Below are 22,170 nucleotides of genomic sequence, written 5' to 3'. Positions count from 1 at the left end.
TGACAGTGCTCACTTTTTAGGAGTGTGGGTGAGGCCAGGAATCCAAGTTTCTGTCTCCCTTGGTCTTTTCTCAAGGTCAGTTGTGACCTCCATTGCATTCTCCAATCTTCCCTTCCCAGTCCCAGGAAGGACTGGAGTCCTAATGGTGGCCCATGAACTGCCCCCTTCCCAGGCCTATTACCAACCTGACCTCATTTTCAAATTCTCTCCCTGTCACTTCCACTTTCCTCCAGTCACACAGGCCTCCTCACTCGCATCACCGACCTAGAGGTGCTCTTCCTCCAGATATCAGCACCTGGCTCACTCTGTCACCTCCTCAGGTCTCTGCTCAAATGTCACCTTTCCAGGAAGGCTATCTGTGTGACTCCTCTGTTAAAAACTGCACACCACTCCCTTCTCTCATCTTTTACATTCACTTCCCGCTTTATTTCCTTCATGGGCTGTATTACCACCCAAAATACTATATATTTTATTTATTTATTTGGTTTACCATCTGTCTTTAGCCATTAGAGTGAAAGCTCCAGTAAGGCATGAATTTTTGTCTGCTTTGTTCATGCTGATTCGCTCAGCAGCAAGAAGAGAGCCCGGCGACAGGGACAGGGACTTGTCACAGGTTGGGGAGCTAGGATGCTAGGATGAGGCTTTGCCTCTGCAGGTTCCTAGTAGGCTTTTATTTCTGTTTCCCTTTGCCTTATGCCACAACTGATCATCCATCCATCCATCCATTCATTCAATAGACATTTATTTAGTGCCTTCACTATCTTTGTGGATACAGTGAGGAATGACTCAGAGTCCTTGCCCTCAGGGAACAAAGGAGACAGATGGTCAATGAGCATCTGAAAGTTTTGGGTGGATAGGAGCATATAGAATTAAAACAGGGTAAGGGGACTATAGGAGCTGGTTGGGGAAGGCGTCACTAGAAGTGACATTGAGTAAAGACCTGGAGAAGGAATGGGAGAGAGCTTTGTGAGTCCCTGGGAGAAAGTGGTACCAGGCAAAGACACTGTAGACCACAGGCTCCATTCTGAAACTGATACTTGCCAGAGGGGCGGGGTGGGGAAAGGGCAAATGGGGAAAGGGAAAGAGGAGATACAGGTTTCCAGTTACAGAATAAATAAGCTGTAGCATAGGATAAAGGCATAACAGAGGGAATATAGTCAATGATATTGTAATAGTGTTGTACAGGGACAGATGGTAGCCATGCTTCTGGTGAGCATAGCGTAATGTATAAACTTGTTCAGTCGCTATGTTGTACACCTGAAACTAATGTCACATTGTGTGTCAGCTACACTCAGATTTTAAAAAAATACACTCAGTTCTGGGAGATGTTCATCGTGAGTGAGAGGGAATGCCAAAGACAGGAATGAGAAAGTTATCTCTTGGTAACGCATTGATGAGCCTGGGATTTTCTGGACTCCTTTTTCTCAGGATGATCATTTGGTCATTACCTGGATCTTTCTGAGTATAGGGACCCTCGAGTCCAGGGGTATAGTGTGGGGAATGGGCCTTGCCTGGAGAATACCTCTTTGGGTAACTGGTTTTGGTATGGTGGGGCAGAAGTGCTTCCCTTGGTGAAGGATGGTGGTGGTGAAGATGGTGGTGGGAAGGGAAACAGCCTAACGGTGACCTCAGACTCTGCTGGCGGCTTGGAAAGGAGCCCAGTGTAGAGGGTGGGAGGGGAGGGAGCTGGGCCATGGGAGAAAAGCCTCCACAGGTGCTTCAATCAAACTGGAGTCTCCACAGAAAAGAAACGTCCTTAAGTGCACAGGTGTTGGAATCAGACAGATGATACACATTTTGCCTTTCCTAAGCTCTGTGATCTTGGAGAACCTGCCCTCCACCTGTGAACAGGTGGGTCATAGTTCAGCATGGTCATTGTGAGAAGTGCATAAAATGACATTCATTAATAACGAATGTGCCTCGTCCAGTGGCCTGATACACAGTAGACACCCAGAAAGTGGTAGTTGACATAGTGATGACATATAAAAATACAAGTTGTTCCAAGTGTATCTCAAGAAGATGCTCCTGACAACCATGTGTCTTTTCTAAGCTCCTGTCATTGTCATGGTCAGTAGCACACATTTACATTGTGGCTCTTTAGTCCATGCTTTTTGGTCCTGTTCTCTGGTTCTGTTTTATGAAGTTAAGTGGCATCCCCAGGTTTTCTCTATCCAGAGGGCTGAAAGTTTGATGGATTTGGGGCTGTGGGTTTGTGTAGACCTACTGTTAGCTTTGTGCTACCCAGGAGGTAAGGACTGGTGAAATAAGGACTCAAAAGGAGCATCCAACGGAAAGGAAGCTTCAGAAGGAAGTAGGCTTCTGAGAATATAAAGGCTCTGGGTTTGCGGTGAGGCCTCTTCAATGCCATACTAGTTGGCTAAAAAAGAAAACACCATTCAAAGATATTCTTGGTCCTTCTCTCTCTGGGTGCCCCTTATCTTTTCATTTCAAAGTTTGATGGAACGTATCAGCTCAGTGTTTCTCAAACATCAATTAATCACATCTCTGGATTTTTTTTTTTGGTCATATAATTTGCCTAATAGTTTTATTTAAATTTGTTCACTTTTTAATTTAAAATATAATTAAAAGGAAACTTTAAGTCACATGGGTTTGACAAACTAGTTGCCACTATTTTGATATCCATTAAAAGATAACACAATTAAAATGAAAAGTAAGTCTATATACCATATAGAATCAGGGGTTGTACATCAACACTTAGGGAAACACTGGATCATAGCCTCAGGAAACAGAAGGACGTCATTTATTAGGAAGAATGTGGTGAACAAAGGGAGACTAGAGAAATCAGTCACTAACTTCACAGAGAATGTGGATAAACTCTTATTTTAGTGAGAAATTTTGATGCCAATGAGGTGTAAGGACAAGGGGCTGAAGTAGTTGAATCTTCAAACCTTTTTTTTTTTTTTTTTTGGCAGAGAGAGAGATGCAGTGAGAGAGGGAACACAAGCAGGGAGAGTGGGAGAGGGAGAAGCAGGCTCCCCGCTTAGTGGGAGCCTGATATGGGGCTAGATCCCAGGGTCCTGGGATCATGACCTGAGCCCAAGGCAGAAGCTTAACGACTGAGCCACCTAGGCGCTCTGAATCTTCAAACTTTTGCTATGATTTTTTTTTCTTGTTTTTTAAAATTAGAATTTGTCTGCTCTGACCATGCTAGCACAGCTTTGGATCTCTATCTCTTTCTGGATGCAAAGCCTTACCTTGCTTCTCCCTATAGTGTGTGTATGTGGTCTGGGAATGGCCAGCCTGCTCTCCTTCCTTTTTTTTTTTTTTTTTTTTGAGTATTTATTTCTTTATTTTTAGAGAGAGGAGGAGGGGAGAGAGCGAGCGAGAGCATACGAGCATGGGGATGGGCAGATAGAGAAAGAGAATCCTGAAGTAGACTCCATGCTGACCACAGAGCCCGACACGGGGCTGGATCTCATGACCCTGAGATCATGACCTGAGCCGAAATCAAGGGGCAGCTGCTTAACCAACCGAACCACCCAGGTGCCCCTTGCTCTCCTTCTTTTCCCTCCTCTGCCCTCAATGGTTCCCCTCCTGCACCTCATCCACCTCCGCATTTTTTTGAGAGGAGCCCGCCCCATCACATTGTCCCTCTCTGTAACCTATGCTTACCTCGGACAACACAAGCTGAATGCCAGGCACCAGGCCAGAGTGTGCGGTCACTTGTCCAGTAGCCCCCTCGGCAGATTTGGGACCACTGACCCCACTGTTAGACTTCCCTAGGACCTTTGGAATGGCGTTTTATATTTGTTTTTCACCTTTGCTGGCTTAATATTAATATCCACTATCTAACTGGAAGCTACTGCCAAATAGAGACTGCATCTTTTTTTAAAGCAAGACAAGGTTGGATTCAAATGTCACTTATATGACACAAAAAGATGCCTTCTGTGTTGAGTGCAATCCTTTGACAACTTTAGCACTGATTCTTTTATAACAGTTAATTAGTGAGTGGCACCAGATCTTCTTAGTGAGGAAGACGAACACCATGAGTCCTTAGGGGATTAGTCCTGTCTGCTTCCTACAGGATTAAAGCATTTCTTAGTTGGAAACATTACACATTCACTTTGTTCTGCTTGGAATCTGGTCTCACTGGGAACCAGAATGTTCCCACTTCCTCACTAGTAACCTAGCTTCCATTTGTAGCTCAATCAATTAGAAGCAGATGCCTGGTTCCTTTTTTTCTGAAGAGAAAGGTAGCAGCACCAGTGACCACCTTCTGGCCTCACCTTCTATGGCCACCGAGCTCGCTTGCTCTCTCTCTCTCTCTCTCATTCTCAGCCTGAAGAAGGTCAGAATTATTTATATCTGGAGAACTTTGATAGAATCACAGACTCAGATCAGCCTTTTTCCCTATCACTTCTCTCCTAGGGGAGTTAAACCAATGAATCTGGTCTCTATAGTCTGGCAGGAATCCCACAGATTAGGCAGTTTTTTTCTCAGTTTCTCCAGAGCTGTGTGGGTTCTTTCACAGCCCAGACTCTTTCTATCTCTTCTGTTTTTTAAAGATTTTATTTATTTATTTTAGAGAGAGAGTGAGCACGAGTCCAGGGCAGAGGCAGAGGGAGAAGCAGGGTCCCCTGCTGAGTAGAGAGCTGGCATGGGGCTTGATCCCAGGACCCTGAGATCATGACCGGAGCTGAAGGCAGAAGCTTAATCAACTGAGCCACCCTAGTGCCCCCAGACTCTATTTTTTTTTTTTTTCCCAGACAAACCTCCTCCTAACTCCTAACGAGGGGACTAACCATAGTTCACCTCTTCCCTCCTTGACACTATTTTGGTGCTATTACTACCCATCACATTTCCTGATATTTCTGCCCCCCGTAAATGGAGGAGCCTCTAAACTCGAAAAATAAAGAAATGAATTACTTACGTGCTTCCACGGTGAGGCGAGTTCCTTTTCCAAAGAAGAGCTTGTTTGTATCACAGCAATTGAGGCCATTCCAAAAACCTCAGCAGCCCTCCTTGGGAGCTCCTCCTCCTATCACCTTTAGGATGGGAGGGTCTTTAGGGCTCAGCTCTTAGAAAGATGCCCCTCATTGCTTATTCAATGGGTTTATGATGATTTAATCAATCGCGGTGGTTGGGGGGCGGGTGTTTGCCTTGGGGAGGCTGTTGACTGAGGGGCAGGTAGGAGCCTGTATTCCTACAGCGACCATTTCTAATATAGTATGCTTCACGACGTCCTCTGAATTGTTGCTTTCTCTTGTTTTAGATTGCTCTCCCTTGTAGACCCACCCCTAACTCTCAGTCTTGGAAAACCAGCGTTAAGAGGATGGATCTTGGATTCCTGACTGTTCCAGAGTCAAGGCCTTCACATTCCCCAGTGCTACTTTAAGGACAGACAGGGTCTGGCATAACAAGGGGTGAGGGACCAGCGTGAAGCCCTCATGAGCTGCCAGGGATTTATGGTACAGTCAGCACTGGAATGAACAGCTATGGCTGGCGATTGCCTAAAAACAAGTCAATCTCTCTTTGAATTTGTCTTCTTCAACTGCAAAGCCGAGCACTCAGGCAGATCTCTCTAGGGACTTGGATTCAGAAATTCCATATGAGATGGCTCATATAACTCTTACCATAGAATCAACATGAACCAGGACATGTTCTGAAGAGACACCCTTTTTGTGTTCCCCACATGCGGATGCGGGAACATGTTGAAAAGCCAGTTTCATCCGGGGGAGTGAGAGGTCAGCAGCTGGGGGTCCCTTCTGGTCCAGTCAACTTCCTGGTGTCCTTCCTGAGTCCCTGAGTAAAGAGGGGTGGCTCCCCGATGTGCTCATCCCCTGGGGCTTGGCAGCCAGGCTGAGGATTTCCCAGGGAAATGCTCTGCAGTTTTTGTATGGGTCTCTGTGGCTTTTGTAGCACTGTGGGTATCCCACCGATCACAGTGCTTCAGAGCTTTACAAAAACCTCCCCTGGTTTCACTCTATGTGGCCTCTGAGCACCCCTGGGGCCTGATGTTTGCTTCAAGTCAGGCTGGCAAGATGAAAGGGTTTTGGCTGCCTGCGGGGTGGGGGGTGGGGGTGCAGGCAGGCTTGCCTGGTTGCTTCTGTCTCAGGCTTTTCTGCCTTGTTGGCTGGATCTGCCCTGGAGTTTGAGACCAGAATGTTCATTCAGAAGTCATCACGTCCGTTCCCATCTGTGTTTTCTGGCCAGTCTCCTCTCAGATGGTTTCCCATCGAGGAATCGGTCAGACTTCTGGATGTCTCAAAGGGATTCTACATGCTGTGGGTTGGGCAGAAGATGTCTGTGGTCGGTGAGACTTCTGTGACCTGCTAAGCCTTCCATTCACTTCTGCCTGCCCCACTTTACACCTGAATAGTGTTATATAGTTGACAGAGGGCTATCATGTAAATTTAAAATTTCATCCTCTCCATTGACTCTCTGGTTGCTAAATCCAGGGCCAGTGGGCCATATGGTGCTTTGTGTGATGCCGAAAAGGCAACCACAAATGCAGGGCAAATGCAGAGGCAGCCCCTCGGGCTGGTTCAAGCTTGGCAAACAGATGGCACCTTTGTGTGCTTTATAAAAGCCACCCCTTTCTCCAGCTGATGCAGCCCCGCACCAGGGCCTTGGCTCGGCTGGCAGGGCGAGAGCTGAATTTAGCCTTGCTTGTCCCTTCAGCTGAGTGTCCTTGTGCAAGGCGGGGCCCATACCACAAGATACGGCTACACTGGCCCAATTCAGTGGATACTTGTTATTTATATTCTTGTCTGACCTCTGGGTTTTGACAAGTTATTCCCTTTTTGAAAACTCCTCTGGGGCCCTCTACACACTAGTCCTGGTTTGCCTGTGATCTCTGTGTCTATCACTGTGAAAACAAAGTGGCATTATTAAATTATAAACATTTAAGGAAAGTGTGCATTTTGCTGCTGTTGCTATCAAAAGGGACCAAGATTTTATTTTTTTTATTTATTAAATATTTTATTTACTTATTTGACAGAGAGAGAGAGAGACAGCGAGGGCAGGACCGCAAGAAGGGGGAGTGGGAGACTGAGAAGCAGGCTTCCCACTGAGTAAGGAGCCTGACAGGGCTCATTCCCAGGACCCTGGGATCATGACCCCAGCCGAAGGCAGATGCTTAACGACTAAGCCACCCAGGTGCCCCAGGACCAAGATTTTAAAAATGTTTATTTTTGCACTCTCTCTAGAAGATCTTATGCAAATCCATGGCTTGATGAAGTCATCACAATTCTGCTTATAATCTTTGTGACAACTCCTTCCCACCCTACATACGGTTGCATTCCTGTTCCATAAGTTCCAAGCAACTTCATCTTCATATACAGAGTCCAACATTCTTTTGTTGAAAAACAAAACAAAACCAAACAAGCCCCACTGCCAAGAAAACCCCAACCCCCCCCAAAACCAAAAACCAAAGAGTGAAGAGGAAAAAAAAGAAAAGAAGAAATGTTATGCTCTCAGTATATATTTTTAAAGATTTTATTTATTATTTGATGGAGAGAGACACAGGGAGATAGGGAACACAAGCAGGGGGAGTGGGAGAGGGAGAAGCAAGCTTCCTGCAGAGCAGAGAGCCTGATGTGGGGCTCAATCCCAGGACTCTGGGATAATGACCTGAGCCAAAGGCAGATGCTTAACCACCAAGGCACCCAGGTGCCCCTCTCTCAGTATTAATGTAATGGGATGGCTTTGGACAGAAAGCAAGGAAATGTGGGTCTCATGGGGAAGGCCAGATGAGAACAAGGAATTACAGCCTGAACTCTTGAGTAGAACTGGTTTTAGGTGGCAGGGTTTGAAACCGCAGGAGGTGGGTGGTTAACTGTGTGGGATCGTGAATTAAGATACTTGTTAATCCGCCTGAGACCCACTGACCCCTTCCCAGTGCTGGTGTAGGCTTTCCCAAGCAACTACTAAAAGCTGGTTTGAATAGAACTAGTTATAGGAAACAAAAAGTTGGGGATGGAAAAGTAGGAAACTTAGGAGTAATATCAAAACCTAAACCAGGCAACCTTCTGGGTCTGGGGCAGTGAATCTTACAATCCCCTGGCTGTGGTAGAGAGATCTGGGGTAATGAATCCTGATGAGAATGTGCCTGTGTGGCTTCCACCTCTTCACTCCCTCCCTACAACAGAAGTGTGTGCTCAGGTACTTTACCCCATGACTCTGCAAGTCCTACTACAAGCAGAGTATACATCCCATTGTGTTGACTTTGGGGCTTGGCCCTGCTTGGACTGATAGAACATGGCTGGAAGTGACAGCATGCGAGGCTCCAAGAGAAGTCCCATCATGGATTTTCACCAGCACTATTAAACCGCTTTCTTCTGCGATGAGACCAGTGTGCTCTGCGAAGTCACTGCTGCTTCATTCTGGGTCCTAAAAAGAAGACATGCTGGGAAGAGCTGAATCCAACTCACATCTTGAAGTCAGGTCCAGCTGGACTGCAGAACAGTGAGCAAAAGCAATATATGTTGGTTGTTGTAAGCAACTGGCGATTCGGGATTGTTACAGATCATCATCACAGTGGAAATAGCTAATTAATACAGATGCCAAGCCTTAGGGGGGATCTTGGCTATGAAATTACATGCTTGAAATTATTGGAAGCTCCCCATTCTCTTCAGGATGAAATGGTATGGAACACAGGCTTTTGTCTATACATCTTGTACTTTTCACTTGCTCCCTTGAACTCAGCTGCCCTGAACAACTTGCTTCCTGAAAGCTCCATGTCCTTTTATACCTCTTTGCCTTTGCTATGTGATTGCTTTTGCCTGAAAAGCCCAGCTCTTCTTCGGGTCCCCAATTTGGATCTTACCCACTTCCTTATCTCTTATTCATTTTCTGGCCTGAGCTTTGCTGGTGAATTCTCTGATAACAGAAGACCGCACTGTGTTATACCCACCCTTTCCCTCCGTTTCCCTGCAACAGAGGTGTGCAGAAGAGAGTTCATCAAAATCATTTTTCTCTCTTTCAATAGGTAGAGACCCTTGAGAGAAGGGATTTGTCTGGTTCATCTCTGTATATCTCCGGAGCCTCAGTGAGTGCTCAGAAAGTGTCTTCTGAATCCATGCTAAGGATGAAACAACTCACGTTCAGAGAGGATAAGTGAGGAAGTGACACAGCCATGGCCAGAACCTACACATTCCTGACTCCGGGTCCCTTGCTCTCTCGCTGGCACCAGCCTGCCTTATGGAGTACTACTTAGGCTTGTGTAGTGGAGCCTAGCAACATTCCTTGTAAGCAAGTTGATTTTTAACATTAGCCCGAGCTAAGTATCATCGGGAAGGTAAATTTGTTGTGATTTGCTGCACACCGTGAAATATATTCTAAAGTCACAGAGAAACGAGTTTCACCTGGTCTACATTCAAATCACATTCTTTTCCACTCATGTGAGTCATCAAGGATCACTTGTGTCTCTGTCTCTGGAGAGGAAGCCTGGAAGGTCAGAGCTGGGGAGACCTCAGTGATCATTAATATTCACTTCCTTGGGTGTTCAGGTGCAAGTGTCTAGAAAGACCCAGAGAGGCTTCATAACTTCTCCAAGAGACCTAGTTTCAAAGAAGCATGCAAGAAATCAAATACCCCAGTGCCTAGTCCTGTGTTATTTTTTGGCACAGTAGGCAGATACCTGGCTTTTTTTGATTTTTGTTTTGGCATTGATCATTTGAAAGTATCTCAGTCCCATAGCTGACCTCCTTCCCTGAAGTGGCCAGAGACTGCTGGACAACCTGTCATTTTCTTTTTCTCTGTGGTGTCACGGTGTCGTATGAGACGCTTTTATGTGGGAAAGGGGAGGAACAGACACAGTGTGGGTGTATCTTAAAGTTCAGCTCTTTCTGGAAGGATGCTGAGCCCCATTCTCTGTGCTGGGCAACCTCATTCTCAGGGTGGGGGTAGGCGGGGTGTGTGTAGAACAGAAGAATTGGAAACTGTGTAGAAACTGGGCTTCCATGGTATTATCCAGTCCCAGCTAAGACCAGGTCCCATGCTTAGAGACTCTTAGAGACACTTTGAGAAAACTCATGGGAAACCAAGGCAAAAATGAAGTAAGTGTTGGTCAGGGCATCCTGCAGGTTGGAAATATTTGGGATTGTGGACTTTGAACTAGCTTTATTTATTTCTACCCCAGTGTATTGACATGTATTCTGAGGGTTATAGACAAACTGCAGGGAATTCAAAGGAGAATATCAGGCTGTTGAAGGTACTTTATATCCCCTACAGGAAGGAACTGCTAGAAAACATGGGGAAGTGTAGACGGAAGGAAGGGAGATACTGGGGGTGTTTGATCATATTCAAGTATCTGTCAGGGCAGAGCTGGCTTATTAGAAGGCAGCTGGATTCTCAGGTGTACTTAGGCATTCCATCTATTCCAATATGCTGGTTTGGTTAAAAGATATGAGAAAACTCTGGCCTTACATGTATACGTAGTTTGAAAAGTGATGTTAGTTGCCATGTGGAATCTGAAACCATATTAATGAACTTCTCATATTCTGTTTGATTAAAATCCATTGGTCTAGCTTGCATTTCAGTATATGTGCTGCGGAAGCAAGCACAGTCTAGCTAGCATTTCAGGCAAAACTTTCGCCCAGGCATGGTTTTGTAACATTAGCCTTTGTTTATTTGGGAGATAATTGGTTCAAGGATTTAGGCAACTTCCACACATTGACACATTTCATTATACAGTATCAAACTATCATAGTTGTTAGTGTCACCATCAGTATCTTTAAATTAGAAAAGTATTTAAACATTGGGCCATTCAGCTCATGGTGACAGATAGAATTTTTCCTAAACTCTACCTTTTACCTAAAAGCTTAGATTTTTATCATTAGCAACAACTTTCAGTTGTTCATCTTGATGTGACAGGCTCAGTTCATTCGTTTTCAAGAAGATGCCTACCAAATACTCAAGTCTGAATAACCACAGTTTATCTGTCAGTTATATTTTCAAGCAAAAGTGATGTTCCATGGAAAAAGTGGCTAGTTCAGCTTGCAATTCAACCTATTGCACAAATGTTTTCCCTTGAGATAACTATCATAATTTAGAACACAGGAGAAGTTTTTTTTTATGTGTACTCCCTCTTTTGTCACAGAATACTAAAAAGACACACATACAAGAGATGAGATTTAATAAAATTAATAGTTTTCCTGCTTTGTCAATGTTTTGGACTAAATTATGTGCCCTTACCCCCTCCCCCCATTCATATGTTGAAGTCCTCTCTCCCATTACCTCAGAGTGACTGTCTTTAGAGATAGGATTTTTAAAGGTATGATTAAACTAGAAAGAGGCCAGTTGCATTGGATTAGGATGGATCCTTAGGGTGGACCCTAATCCAGTCTAACTGGCATCCTTATAAGAAAAGGAAATCTGGACACACAAAGAGAAGAGACAGCACAGTGCTATGAATACACAGAGGAAAGACCCTGTGAGGACATGACAAGAAACTGGCCATCTATAAGCCAAGAGAAGAGGTCTCCAGAGGAACCAGCTCTGCAGGCACCTTGGTCTTGGACTTTTAGCCTCAGAACTACAAGAAAATAGATTTCTGTTGTTTGAATCATATTGTATGTGATATTTTACTATGGCAGCCCCAGCAAACTAATAGAGACAAAAATGCTTTAAAGTAACACTGACTTTTCCCCCCTGCAGAGACACGATGGTAAAGAACACAATGACAACTAATACAGAACTGATGCTCCTGCCTGGATCCATCCTGAGGGGTCAGCAGTTTCACCTCGCATTGCTTTTGCAGCATCAGGATAAATAGCAACACAATGAAAAAGGCAAGTATTACTGTGAAAATAGTTCTAACATCATGGATGCCTTGAAAAGGTCTTGCAGACCCTGGGAGCTGCTTACTGTTCTACATCTGTATTTGTGCTGCCAAAGCTGCAGTGGCAGCTGGAAGGCCTGAGCTTTCTCTCTGGTTCCAGCACTCTCGACTTGTGATTAGCAGATCAGTTGTAACAGATGCTTCAACTAATCAATGAATCTGACCATCACAATGGTCAGAAGCTGTGAGCAGCAGGCTCTAGTTCTGTAAAAATGATAAAGGTGACTCAGATACTTTGGTTGGATTCTCTAGAGTCAAGGACCATGGATCGTAGGCCATCTTGCCACTGGTGTCTTCATCATGGTAATCTGGGGATCAGATGCTGGATCCAGGATGATTGTACTTTGGTGGGAGAGGGACGGCTCAGTGAAGATGGAGAGTCTGCCTGCATTGATTTCAGTGTCCATCCAACATTTCTGTGGCTGTTTCAGGCTTTCCATTATAAATAATGTTCACTTATTTAACTGGCATGTGGTTGGGGCGGTAACTTGAGTGTCTGGCAAAACCACAAAGAGAAGGAATAGAGCAACACGGCTTGCCAGGTTAATGGGTCAAATGATATACTTAGCAACTGGACAGTGATGAAAAGAGGAAAGGATTTTAACAGAGAGTCATATAAGGTATGGAAAAGTCTAGGAAAGTTCCTTCTTTTAGAGACCTCTGGCATCCCCTGATTTTTGTCAAAACCTTTTCTTACCTCCTCTAGGATGCTCACCCAACTGCAGGAGAAGCAAGCTTGAGAATCAATTGACTGGAGTTCATTGGTACGTCTGTAGAAGTTGGGAAGTGCCCCTCCCCCAAGACGAAGACTTGATCCTGTGCTATCATCATTTTCTCTGATCTGGAAAGGCAGTTTTTTTTTTTTTTTTTTTTTTTTTTTAAGGATTATTTATTTGAAAGAGAGAGAGAGATAGAGAGAGAGAGCAGGTTGAAGGGGCAGAGGGAGATGGAGAAAGACTCTCAAACAGATGCCCCATTGAGCCCAGAGCCAAACATGGGCTTAATCCCATGCCCTTGAGATTATGACCTGAGCTGAAATCAAGATTCTGATACCCAGCACACTGAGGCACCCAGGCACCCCAAGGCAGTGATTTTTGATACCTCACTTGTGCCTATGTCTCAAATAAGAATAATTCAAAATGTGCAACTTCACCATTAAGTGGTTTTCTTATTTATTTTACCTATGTAGCAGCAAGAGAGTTCTTTGTTGTTTTAAAAATGTGCCGTATGGGGGTGGGAAGCTGAGGGGGAAAAGTACGCCATATGAACATACCATTTTAATTCTCCAGCTTCAGGAAGTTCTTTGGGCAGAGTAGTATTCTTTAAGGAGGTATGCTAATTTTCTAGGATAAGAAACATACTGCATTTCACTTTTCCCCTATTTAAACACGCTGCAGACTTCTTGGTCACTTGAAAATAAAAATGCTAAAAAACATTTTATTATAAATTTTTGAACTATACAAAAAGGAGATTAATAGAATCAATATCTATAGGCTCAATCACCTGGATTAACAGTGATTAATATTTGTTGTATTTCTTATTTATTTTGGTCAAGTATGTATGCATTTATTTATTTATTTATTATTACCATTATTTTAATGATTTTATTTATTTGACAGACAGAGATCACAAGTAGGAAGAGAGACAGGAAGAGAGAGAGAGAGGAGGAAGCAGGCAGGCTCCCTGCTGAGCAGAGAGCCCGATGTGGGGCTCAATCCCAGGACCCTGAGATCATGACCTGAGCCGAAGGCAGAGGCTTTAACCCACTGAGCCAGCCAGGCGCCCCGTTATTATTATTTTCTAATTGACATATAATGTATTATTTGCCCCAGGGGTACAGGTCTGTGAATCATCAGGCTTACACATTTCACAGCACTCATATTTTGGTCAAGTATTTAAAAATAAATTATAAACATCATGACAATTCATTTTTTAAAAAGGTTTATCTACTTATCCATCTATCTATTATTTATTTAGTGAGCATCTCAAGTGGACTGCGTGCTGAGGGTAGAGCCTGATTCAGGCCTTGCTCTCATGACCCTGAGATCATGACCTGAGAATCAAGATGCTTAACCGACTGAGCCGCCCAGATGCTCCCCAAGACTATACATTCTTAAACATTTCAGGATGCATTTTTTAAAAGTATTTTCCTGCATAAATATAATACCACTTCCCACCTAACAAAGTTAACAATTCCCTAAAAACCATTTAGTTGCTGGTCAGTGATCAAGTTTTCCCAATTCTTCCCCAAATGTCTTCTACTGATGGTTTTTAAAAACAGGAATCCAGGGGCGCCTGGGTGGTGCAGTGGCTTAAGCCTCTGCCTTTAGCTCAGGTCATGATCTCAGGGTCCTGGGATCAAGCCCCACATTGGGCTCTCTGCTTGGCAGGGAGCCTGCTTTCCCCTCTCTCTCTGCCTATTGTGATCTCTCTCTGTCAAATAAATAAATAAAATCTTAAGAAGAAGAACAACAACACAGGAATCTAGTTAAAGATTATTTCATTTGGTGCTAAAGCTTCTATGTTTCTTTAATATGAGGCAATCCTCCTCTGTGCTTTTTTTCTTCTTCTCATAACGTTGATTATTGAAGGGATAGGGCTTATTGTCCTGTAGAATATTTCAACTTTGGGATTTGTCTTGTTGTTTCTTTGTGGAATTCTTTAACTTGTTCTTCTAGGTCCCTTGTTTCCTTTTAGAACTAAAGGTTGGCTTAGGCTTAGTGAATTTACAGATTTGGGGCAGGACTACTGTGTGGTGAGGCTGAATCTTGTATATTGCATCATGCCAAGATGGACATAATGACTGAATGAGGCGAAGATCGATCCCTAGGATAAGACGGTGACAGAAAAATCTATCTTTTGTAAAGTTACATATTCCCATTGCAACCAGCAAGTAACCTGAGACTTTCAAGGGTTTTGGAACTTTATTTATTTATTTTTTTGTTTGAAATATTTCTTTCTGCGTGATTTCTTGCGTGAAGCAGCAGACTCATCCTATTTCTTCTTTCTGTAGCTATGAATGTCTCCAGTCTTCTATACCAGAAAGAAATGTTAAAATTCATCATTCTATGCTGAAAAATTAATATCTAAAAGAGTTTATGCTTTTAGAAAATAAGTAAAAGTAAGAATTTCATTTAAGTGTTATCTTGGTGAACTGTTTATATTCCCTGAAAATGGGCTCTTCTGATTTTATTTGGATTGAGTTGATGTATTCTATCCTTTAAGCCATAAGCCTCGTTATTGTGCACAACCTGGGAGGAAGCCTGGGTCTAATTTTATTCCCCCTATGCAATGCTTTTGCTCTTCTAGACATAAAAAGAGCAATTGGGCTTGATGGGCTAACTGGTGATTATAATCCCAGGATGAAGGGATTAATCCTGTGCTCTTGGATCAAACATACGCGGGGTCAAGAGAAGAGCAAAGAAGAGCCCAGGACTGGTAAACTCTCAGATCTACAGTATTAACGTTGACTGATTTTCTGAAGTGAAAAGAAATATCACTTAGTTCCCAGGAAATATTTTTCAAAAACACACAGTTTCAGTGGGTAGGGATACATTGTGCCTTGGCAAATATTGCTTAGTTCCCAGGAAATATTTTTCAAAAAAACACAGTTTCAGTGGGTAGGGATACATTGTGCCTTTGCTCGGCAATGAGGAAACTGTTTGGTGGCATTTCGTCACAGAAGGAGATTCCTTGACTCAGAAATAATATTCCCAGTTGTGGTAGATCTTTCACTAGCTTCAAAGACCAACTCAGGATTCATCTCCAGGAGCTTTTCCCAGCTGACTCTACCTGCAAAATTTCCCCTGCCACCATCTGTTTACTTACTTGTGACTTTCTGAAAATTCCGGTTTTATTCATGAAGAATCTATATTCTCCACCACATCCCTGGGCCATTTGTCCAGGACGGCCTGACAGCGGCCTTCTTGCCATCTCTATTCCCTCATTCTCCAGTTTTCGCATTTGAACAAGACACATGAACTGTTAGGATTTGGGGATTTGGTGTCAGAGGTTCATTTTGTGGATTTCTTTCTGGTTATTTAAAAAACAAAACAAAAAAAGGACTCTATAAGCATGTCATGTTCCAACCAGATGAAATTCAATTCACAACAATCACTTCCCAAGCACTTGCTTTGTTTTGTACTAGGCACTGATTTGTTTGAAGGGAGGAATTTTGTAAATTAGACAGACATGGGTGCACCTAGATCATCACTGACAAGTGTGCCACCCAATAGCCAGGTTCATGGCCATTGTTACTTCCATTCTCTTTACTCCTTCTATGATATTCTCTTTGATGCTGCCACAAGGATATTTAATAAATGTTGTTAAAATGTGTGGTTGGAATTATTTATTACTGATGACTGTGGTGATTCTTGCCCACATTCTGGAACAACTGCAGTAGGTGATATGGAGTAAATCCTTAAAGAAGGGAGTCAGGGGCAAGCTCATATATTAGTTTCTCCCAGAAACACTCAGAAAATTCCTTCTGATGCTGAGACATACATAGAAGATTACAACTGGGTATTTTTGAATAAAGGCTTAAAGCTCTTCAACCTCTGTGGTAGTCCGTCACAGTGAAACACAGCAATACAAAAACTCTCTTCTTTCTTCCTCCCTTTTCTTGGCACTTTGCCACCCAGAATAGAAATTTCCTTTCACCAGTGCTGTAATTGTGGTTAATTGCTGTAAAACTCAGAGGCACAAAATTATTACAGTCACAAAAATCAGTAAGTAAAATACTAAGAACCCAGAAAAAAAGCAGACAAAGAACAAATAAAGAAAGTTAGCCACTGGTTAACAAACTTGGAAAAATGTATTAATCTTCTAGTAATAGAAAATGCAAATAAAGTGTTAACAAGCCATTTTTTCCCTCTGACAGAGAGTTGAACAATTACAGAAAAGGTGATGTTCCCAATACTGGTAAATGTTGGTACTGATATAAATTGTTATTTTTTATTGGAAGCCAGTTACTTAATATCAAGAGAGTGAAAATATGCATACTAGTTTGAAGAAATATTTCCACTTTGAGGAATTCACTGAGGGAAAATGTTATGTATGTTTGAATGTAAAGTGAGGTTTCTTAACCTCAGAGAAGAGAGAGTCCCTTATATTTGATTCCTTAAACAATTATAAAAGGCAGTATTACAATGCTTTTACACAATTTTATTTTGTATGGCTGATTACAGTTCAGAGAAGACACATTAACTGGAATGATCTCAGTTAATGCTAGTTCATGGCTACTTACAAAAATCAACAGCTGAGATTGCGAAAAAGATGAGTGAGTAATTTAACAAGGACTTAGTAATTATTCTTGCGAGTGTGCCTTCGAAACTGCAAGTGTTGAATATTGGTTAAATGTCTATTGTTTCACAGTCTTTTAAAGTAAATGTTTTGTTGTGGAGACCATGAATATTTGCTTACAGGATAAATGAGAAGACAACATTTCTAATGTTTTGTGAATAGGTATTTTGGTTCAAAAATGTTTCAGTGATAGTTTCATATTCAATGACAAAATCATACATAGTCTCATATGAATCCATGGGTTCCTAATGTGCTATAATTCAAACAACTTAGACACAAGTGGGGTTGATATACTCTGGAAAAATATTTGAAGATTAAAAGAAGCAGCTCTACTGAGGACAAATATATTGATTTGAGATGCTTGTGAAGAATTTGAATAAAATTTTTGAGTTATGAGGATGGAAAAGAACAATATTTCCAAATGAATCTATTTCATATAATATGTGATTTTAAATATGTACATGTAACTAAATTAGAACATCAAACATTTTATTTATTTATTTATTTTAAAGATTTTATTTATTTATTTGACAGAGGGAGAGAGATCACAAGCAGGCAGAGAGGCAGGCAGAGAGAGAGGGGGAAGCAGGCTCCCTGCTGAGCAGAGAGCCCGAGCCTGACATGGGGCTCCATCCCAGGACCCTGGGATCATGACTTGAGCTGAAGGCAGAGGCTTAACCCACTGAGCCACCGAGGTCCCCCAGAACATTAAACTTTTTAAAGTAGAATTTGACAATTTCAGCTATAACCCTAAAGGTTTATATATCCAAGTTGGCTAAAAACCTTTATTTTGAATCTTCTAAATGAGAAAAATGGAGACTACTTCAGATTTGTAAATAAAATTTTTTATGTATTTTTTTTCTCATATACATATATGTTAACTTTAAATAATGAAAAAAATATACAGATATGGTCATCACAACATTTTATTATTAGGAAAAATGTAGTAGCCCTCTAAATTCTCAATTATAAGAGACCTGATTAAGTAGATAGTAGTATGTTCCTAGACATAATATTAATGTAGTTCAGTAAAAATGCTAATTAGGAAAGGGAACTAATAGCATAAGGAATTGATTACATAATATTAAGAAAGAGAAATGTGTATATGGAGTATGATTACTTTTACAGAGTAATAATCTATACATTGAAAAAGAAAACTGGGAAGGAATATACCAACATAATAGCTGTGGTTGCTTTTTGATTGTGGTCCTGATTTTCTTTCAATGTAGACTTCTGTCAGGAATTCTAGGGAGGAAAAAGAGCTCAGACCATTAAGTTCTAACCCAACCAGATTGTAAACAACCTTTCTAGTGTGGGCATCCACCTGAACCCACTCTCTGACTAGGATGCTTGTTTCCCTGCTGAATGGCTGTCAACTACTACAAAGCTATTCCCTCTATTGACATATATATATGTATTTTTCCTCTTCGCCCCAATTCTGGGTTCTGCTGCATGCTTTTCTGCATGGGCAGGTTGATGTTTGCTGTGTGCACCAGCTGGACCTCTTCTCCGGGGAAGACTCCAGACTTTCCTTGAATGATCCACATTAAGCCTCCCAGTGGAGAACAAACTTCCATCTTTCATTGGGCAATGTTTCTGAAGTTTGAAAATTTCACCATGGTTGTCTTAGTCTTTAGCTTACAGCAATTATCCTATTATCCCCTTTAACATACAATGCTTCCTCCATTCCACTCCAACCTGAGAAGAACTCAGCCTCCATCTAAATTTTGTCACTCACTAAATTAGTGTGAATTGGTTTCAGTTCATTTCTTGACAGCAGGTTTTGATGGGAATAGAGCGAAACCATATGAAGAATGTGATGGGCAGACGCGCCCAAGGAAAAGGCACAGAAAGAAGAGAATGGGGCAGCCATGGAAGACCTACATTATACTTTGCAGAGGGCTGCCAGGAGCAGTCTCTCTTAGCTACCACCAAGACAAGCTTGTCACCAAGTCTTATCAACAAGACTCTTATCACAAAGACTCCTAGCTATCAATCCAAGACTTCGGATTATTCTGAGCACAGCTAAGCACTTTTGGGGGCGTGGTGGATTCTGTAGGATTCAAGGCTTCTGCATTTCTCGAATTCTCATATTTTCTTTCAGCGACCCTATGAAAATACATATCTTAATACTGACCTTTATATTTTTGGGGGAAGATCCAGGTTAATTATCAATTCAAATGATAAATACTCTTGAGTCAACAATAGTATATGTCTTTTGTTTTTTTCCTTGCACTTTGTCCCTGTCCTTTTTATTTTTCTTAGCTTTACTAAATGGTGCAGAGTAGGAACCATTTCCTGATGTAAAAAAGTAGTAAAAGAAATCTACAGACTTAGGGAAAACCAGGGTACAATCTCATATAGACAGTTGCAGTACGATGAAAAGATCTTGCAAATCTTGGCACCAACCAGTAATGATACTCTGATTGGCAGAATTCCATTCCTATTGTCTTGCATGTGGACAGAGGAAAGGTCCTACTGCTCATGGCTCTGAATACCTATACAGAGAGAAATCACCATGTGGGGGCTGGAGAGAGAGAGATCGGCAAGGCCAATGGTATAGGAAGGCATTATGTCAAAGTTTTGGATAGATTTGCAGGTTTTCCTTAAGTCTATATGAATTGTAATGCCTACTTTCCAATGATCCCCTAAACTCAGTATTCTTAAATCTTAGTAAACTCAATATTCTTAATTCCCAACAGGATGCATTAAATCCATAAAGATGCTCAGGAGAAAGTCTCCCAGTCTGTTTTTGAGCAGGTGCTAGATGATTGATGGGAACAAGAGTATGGGAATTTCTAAGAAGCTGATTCTCATACCCTGTCCCGGGTAGTTGGCGGTTGCAACTAGCATCTGTTGTGAACTGGCCCAAAGCCAGCGGCTTTTGTTCTCTGAATTGGAAAGGAACTCAAAAGTGGGGTGTTAGGGGTATAGGGAACCACAGGATGTGGATGTTCAGGGTCTCTGATGCCTCATAAGGAAAATGCATCTGTTGGATTAAACAGCTGGTAGAAGACTGAGTCAGCAGTGGACATGAGCAGTTTCTTAGCACCAGGTCACACCCGTCCCACTGCTTTCCACCTCTTTCCCTTAGAACATGGGCTTGTCTAGGTTTATTAGCCAGTCTTTATAGTCAGTTCTGACTATTGGGATCAGTGTGAGCATATGAACAATGCTGAACAAAGAGATCATTCCTCCAGATGTGATGGAGACCAGATGGCTTGGGGTGTGGAAATCAAAGAGCCACAGCAGAACCATCCTACCCCCTCCTGGCAAACAATCTAACAAGAGAAAGTCACTGTAGGAAGAAAGTTTCTCTATTATTTTTCTTATTAAAATAGAGGTTAGTGAATCTCGGTGCAAAATCATCTCCCCATCCTTTACAATCAATCTGCACTGATTGTTGAGTTAATTAGTATATGTAAGATAGATCTTCAGTTTTCATCACTGAATTCTCTATGAGCAGAAACAATGTACAGAAGCTAGGAAAATACATCCAAATGGAATATAAGGTGATTAGAACGCTGCTTTACACATAGCCTTCGGAGTCTTCGCATCAGAGAGAGAGGAAGATGTTACTCTGGAGTCAGATTCACTTGCTTTAGCTTGAGCCTCCAGACTAACACAAGACCATGATGACTTCTTCCAATTTTCTCTGGGTGGACTACATCTGTTGTAAATACACAATAGAAGGTATAATATTAGGAAGACAAATGCAGACCAGAGAGTTGGAGATGTCAAAAGTGACAATGCTTCTTTCTTCCAATGAAAGCAAATGATCTGGACAGCTCCTATTACAGTCCACAGAACTGGTGCATTTAAGCCTTTGCCCTGGAGTTTCATAGGACCCATATATCCTGTAGAATCTAAGATTTAGTTTTGAGCTTTTATAGGAAATGATATGTAAAAAGCCCACACTTTTCCTTTGATCTGTGTGGCAAATTACAGTGATAAAGTAGCTGGTCCAGGATTTAGGTAGAAACTGCCAAGTCTTTCTAAGTTAGGCATCTTCAAGAGTTATAATGTCAATGGAGTTCAGGCTCTGTCCCCAAATGCTGCTTCAGGGACAGATCTCTGAGAAAAACGCCCCCAAGTGGCTCAAGGTGGAGCTAACTTTCCAGAACTACAGGTATGGGTGCATGGGGGTAGGGGTAGGAGGTAGAAGGTGGGGAATGTAAGGCCGTTAGGGTTGAGAAGGAGGAAGGAGAGTTAGAAGGGACCTGGTTTGCCTCATTTCTCTGTTGAGATGCAAATGATCTGGGAACAATTATTGCGGGGGATGTAAGGCTCTGGGCGAGGGAGCTGTAAGGAAAAACTGAGGGATGGAAAGTTTGTAGAGCATCAACACTTTTATAAGCAGATTTCAAAGAGGAAAGTGTGATGTTATAAAGAGGAAGCTGAAGGATCAAGCTTAGAGAAAGATATTTAGAAATCAATGCTGCAGAAGACATTAAGTGAATAATTGGTATGGAACAAGAACGCTGAGAACATTTTTTTACTAATGTACTTTCTCAAGGTAGTCCAAGCATGAACTCTTTGCTCCAGGTAACTGCCTGGGTTAACAGAGAAATGAGAGAGAAAATCTGTCCATAGAGATTTCTGAAGAAATTCAGAAACCTAAGTTGTATACTGACCTTCTGAAGGAAATAAGGATGCCCAGGAAAGCCCTTTGAGAGTTAGCTTCAGAAGGGAAATACTAGAAAATACAAATAAGACCAGAGCATTTACAGAAAAAGAGAAAATTTCATGCATAGAGAATGGTCAGATTTAGCCTAGTTTGGAACATGTACTCTTCCATCAGAATATTGGTAACAACATTTCAGTAAACTTGGGTCTGGATGCCTTGTGTGAGTTCAATCAGGGAGACACAGGGGACAATTCTTTGTTTAGCAGAACCTCTTAGCCCAGAAACACATTGAGATGTCTTATGTTTTCTAGGTCTATTGTTTGTGAAGGCTGTTCAGGGCTGTTAGTACATCTGAGGGACTTGCCTTTTTCACCATGTGTATGTATGATGTGGGACACTCTGTGTTGGAGACACAGATGACTTATTTGCAAGCCTTGCC

The 22,170-nt window shown here is 42.2% G+C and overlaps 1 gene segment (V, D, J or C); it reads right to left on the bottom strand.

The window, feature by feature from the left end:
• LOC101670626 overlaps positions 1-22,170 on the bottom strand; it is a 67,828-nt gene that overhangs the window by 12,498 nt on the left and 33,160 nt on the right. Inside the window, 1 exon segment of the C gene segment in view lies at positions 4,892-4,969. Within this exon segment, the coding sequence occupies positions 4,892-4,969 (78 nt within the window).

This window comes from Mustela putorius, unplaced genomic scaffold (genome assembly GCF_011764305.1).
Source record: "Mustela putorius furo isolate JIRA1106 unplaced genomic scaffold, ASM1176430v1.1 tig00003898_pilon_pilon_pilon, whole genome shotgun sequence".
Taxonomy (NCBI): domain Eukaryota; kingdom Metazoa; phylum Chordata; class Mammalia; order Carnivora; family Mustelidae; genus Mustela; species Mustela putorius.
The sequence above is the reverse complement of the archived record's forward strand: the minus strand, read 5'-3'. Positions and strand labels throughout refer to the sequence as shown.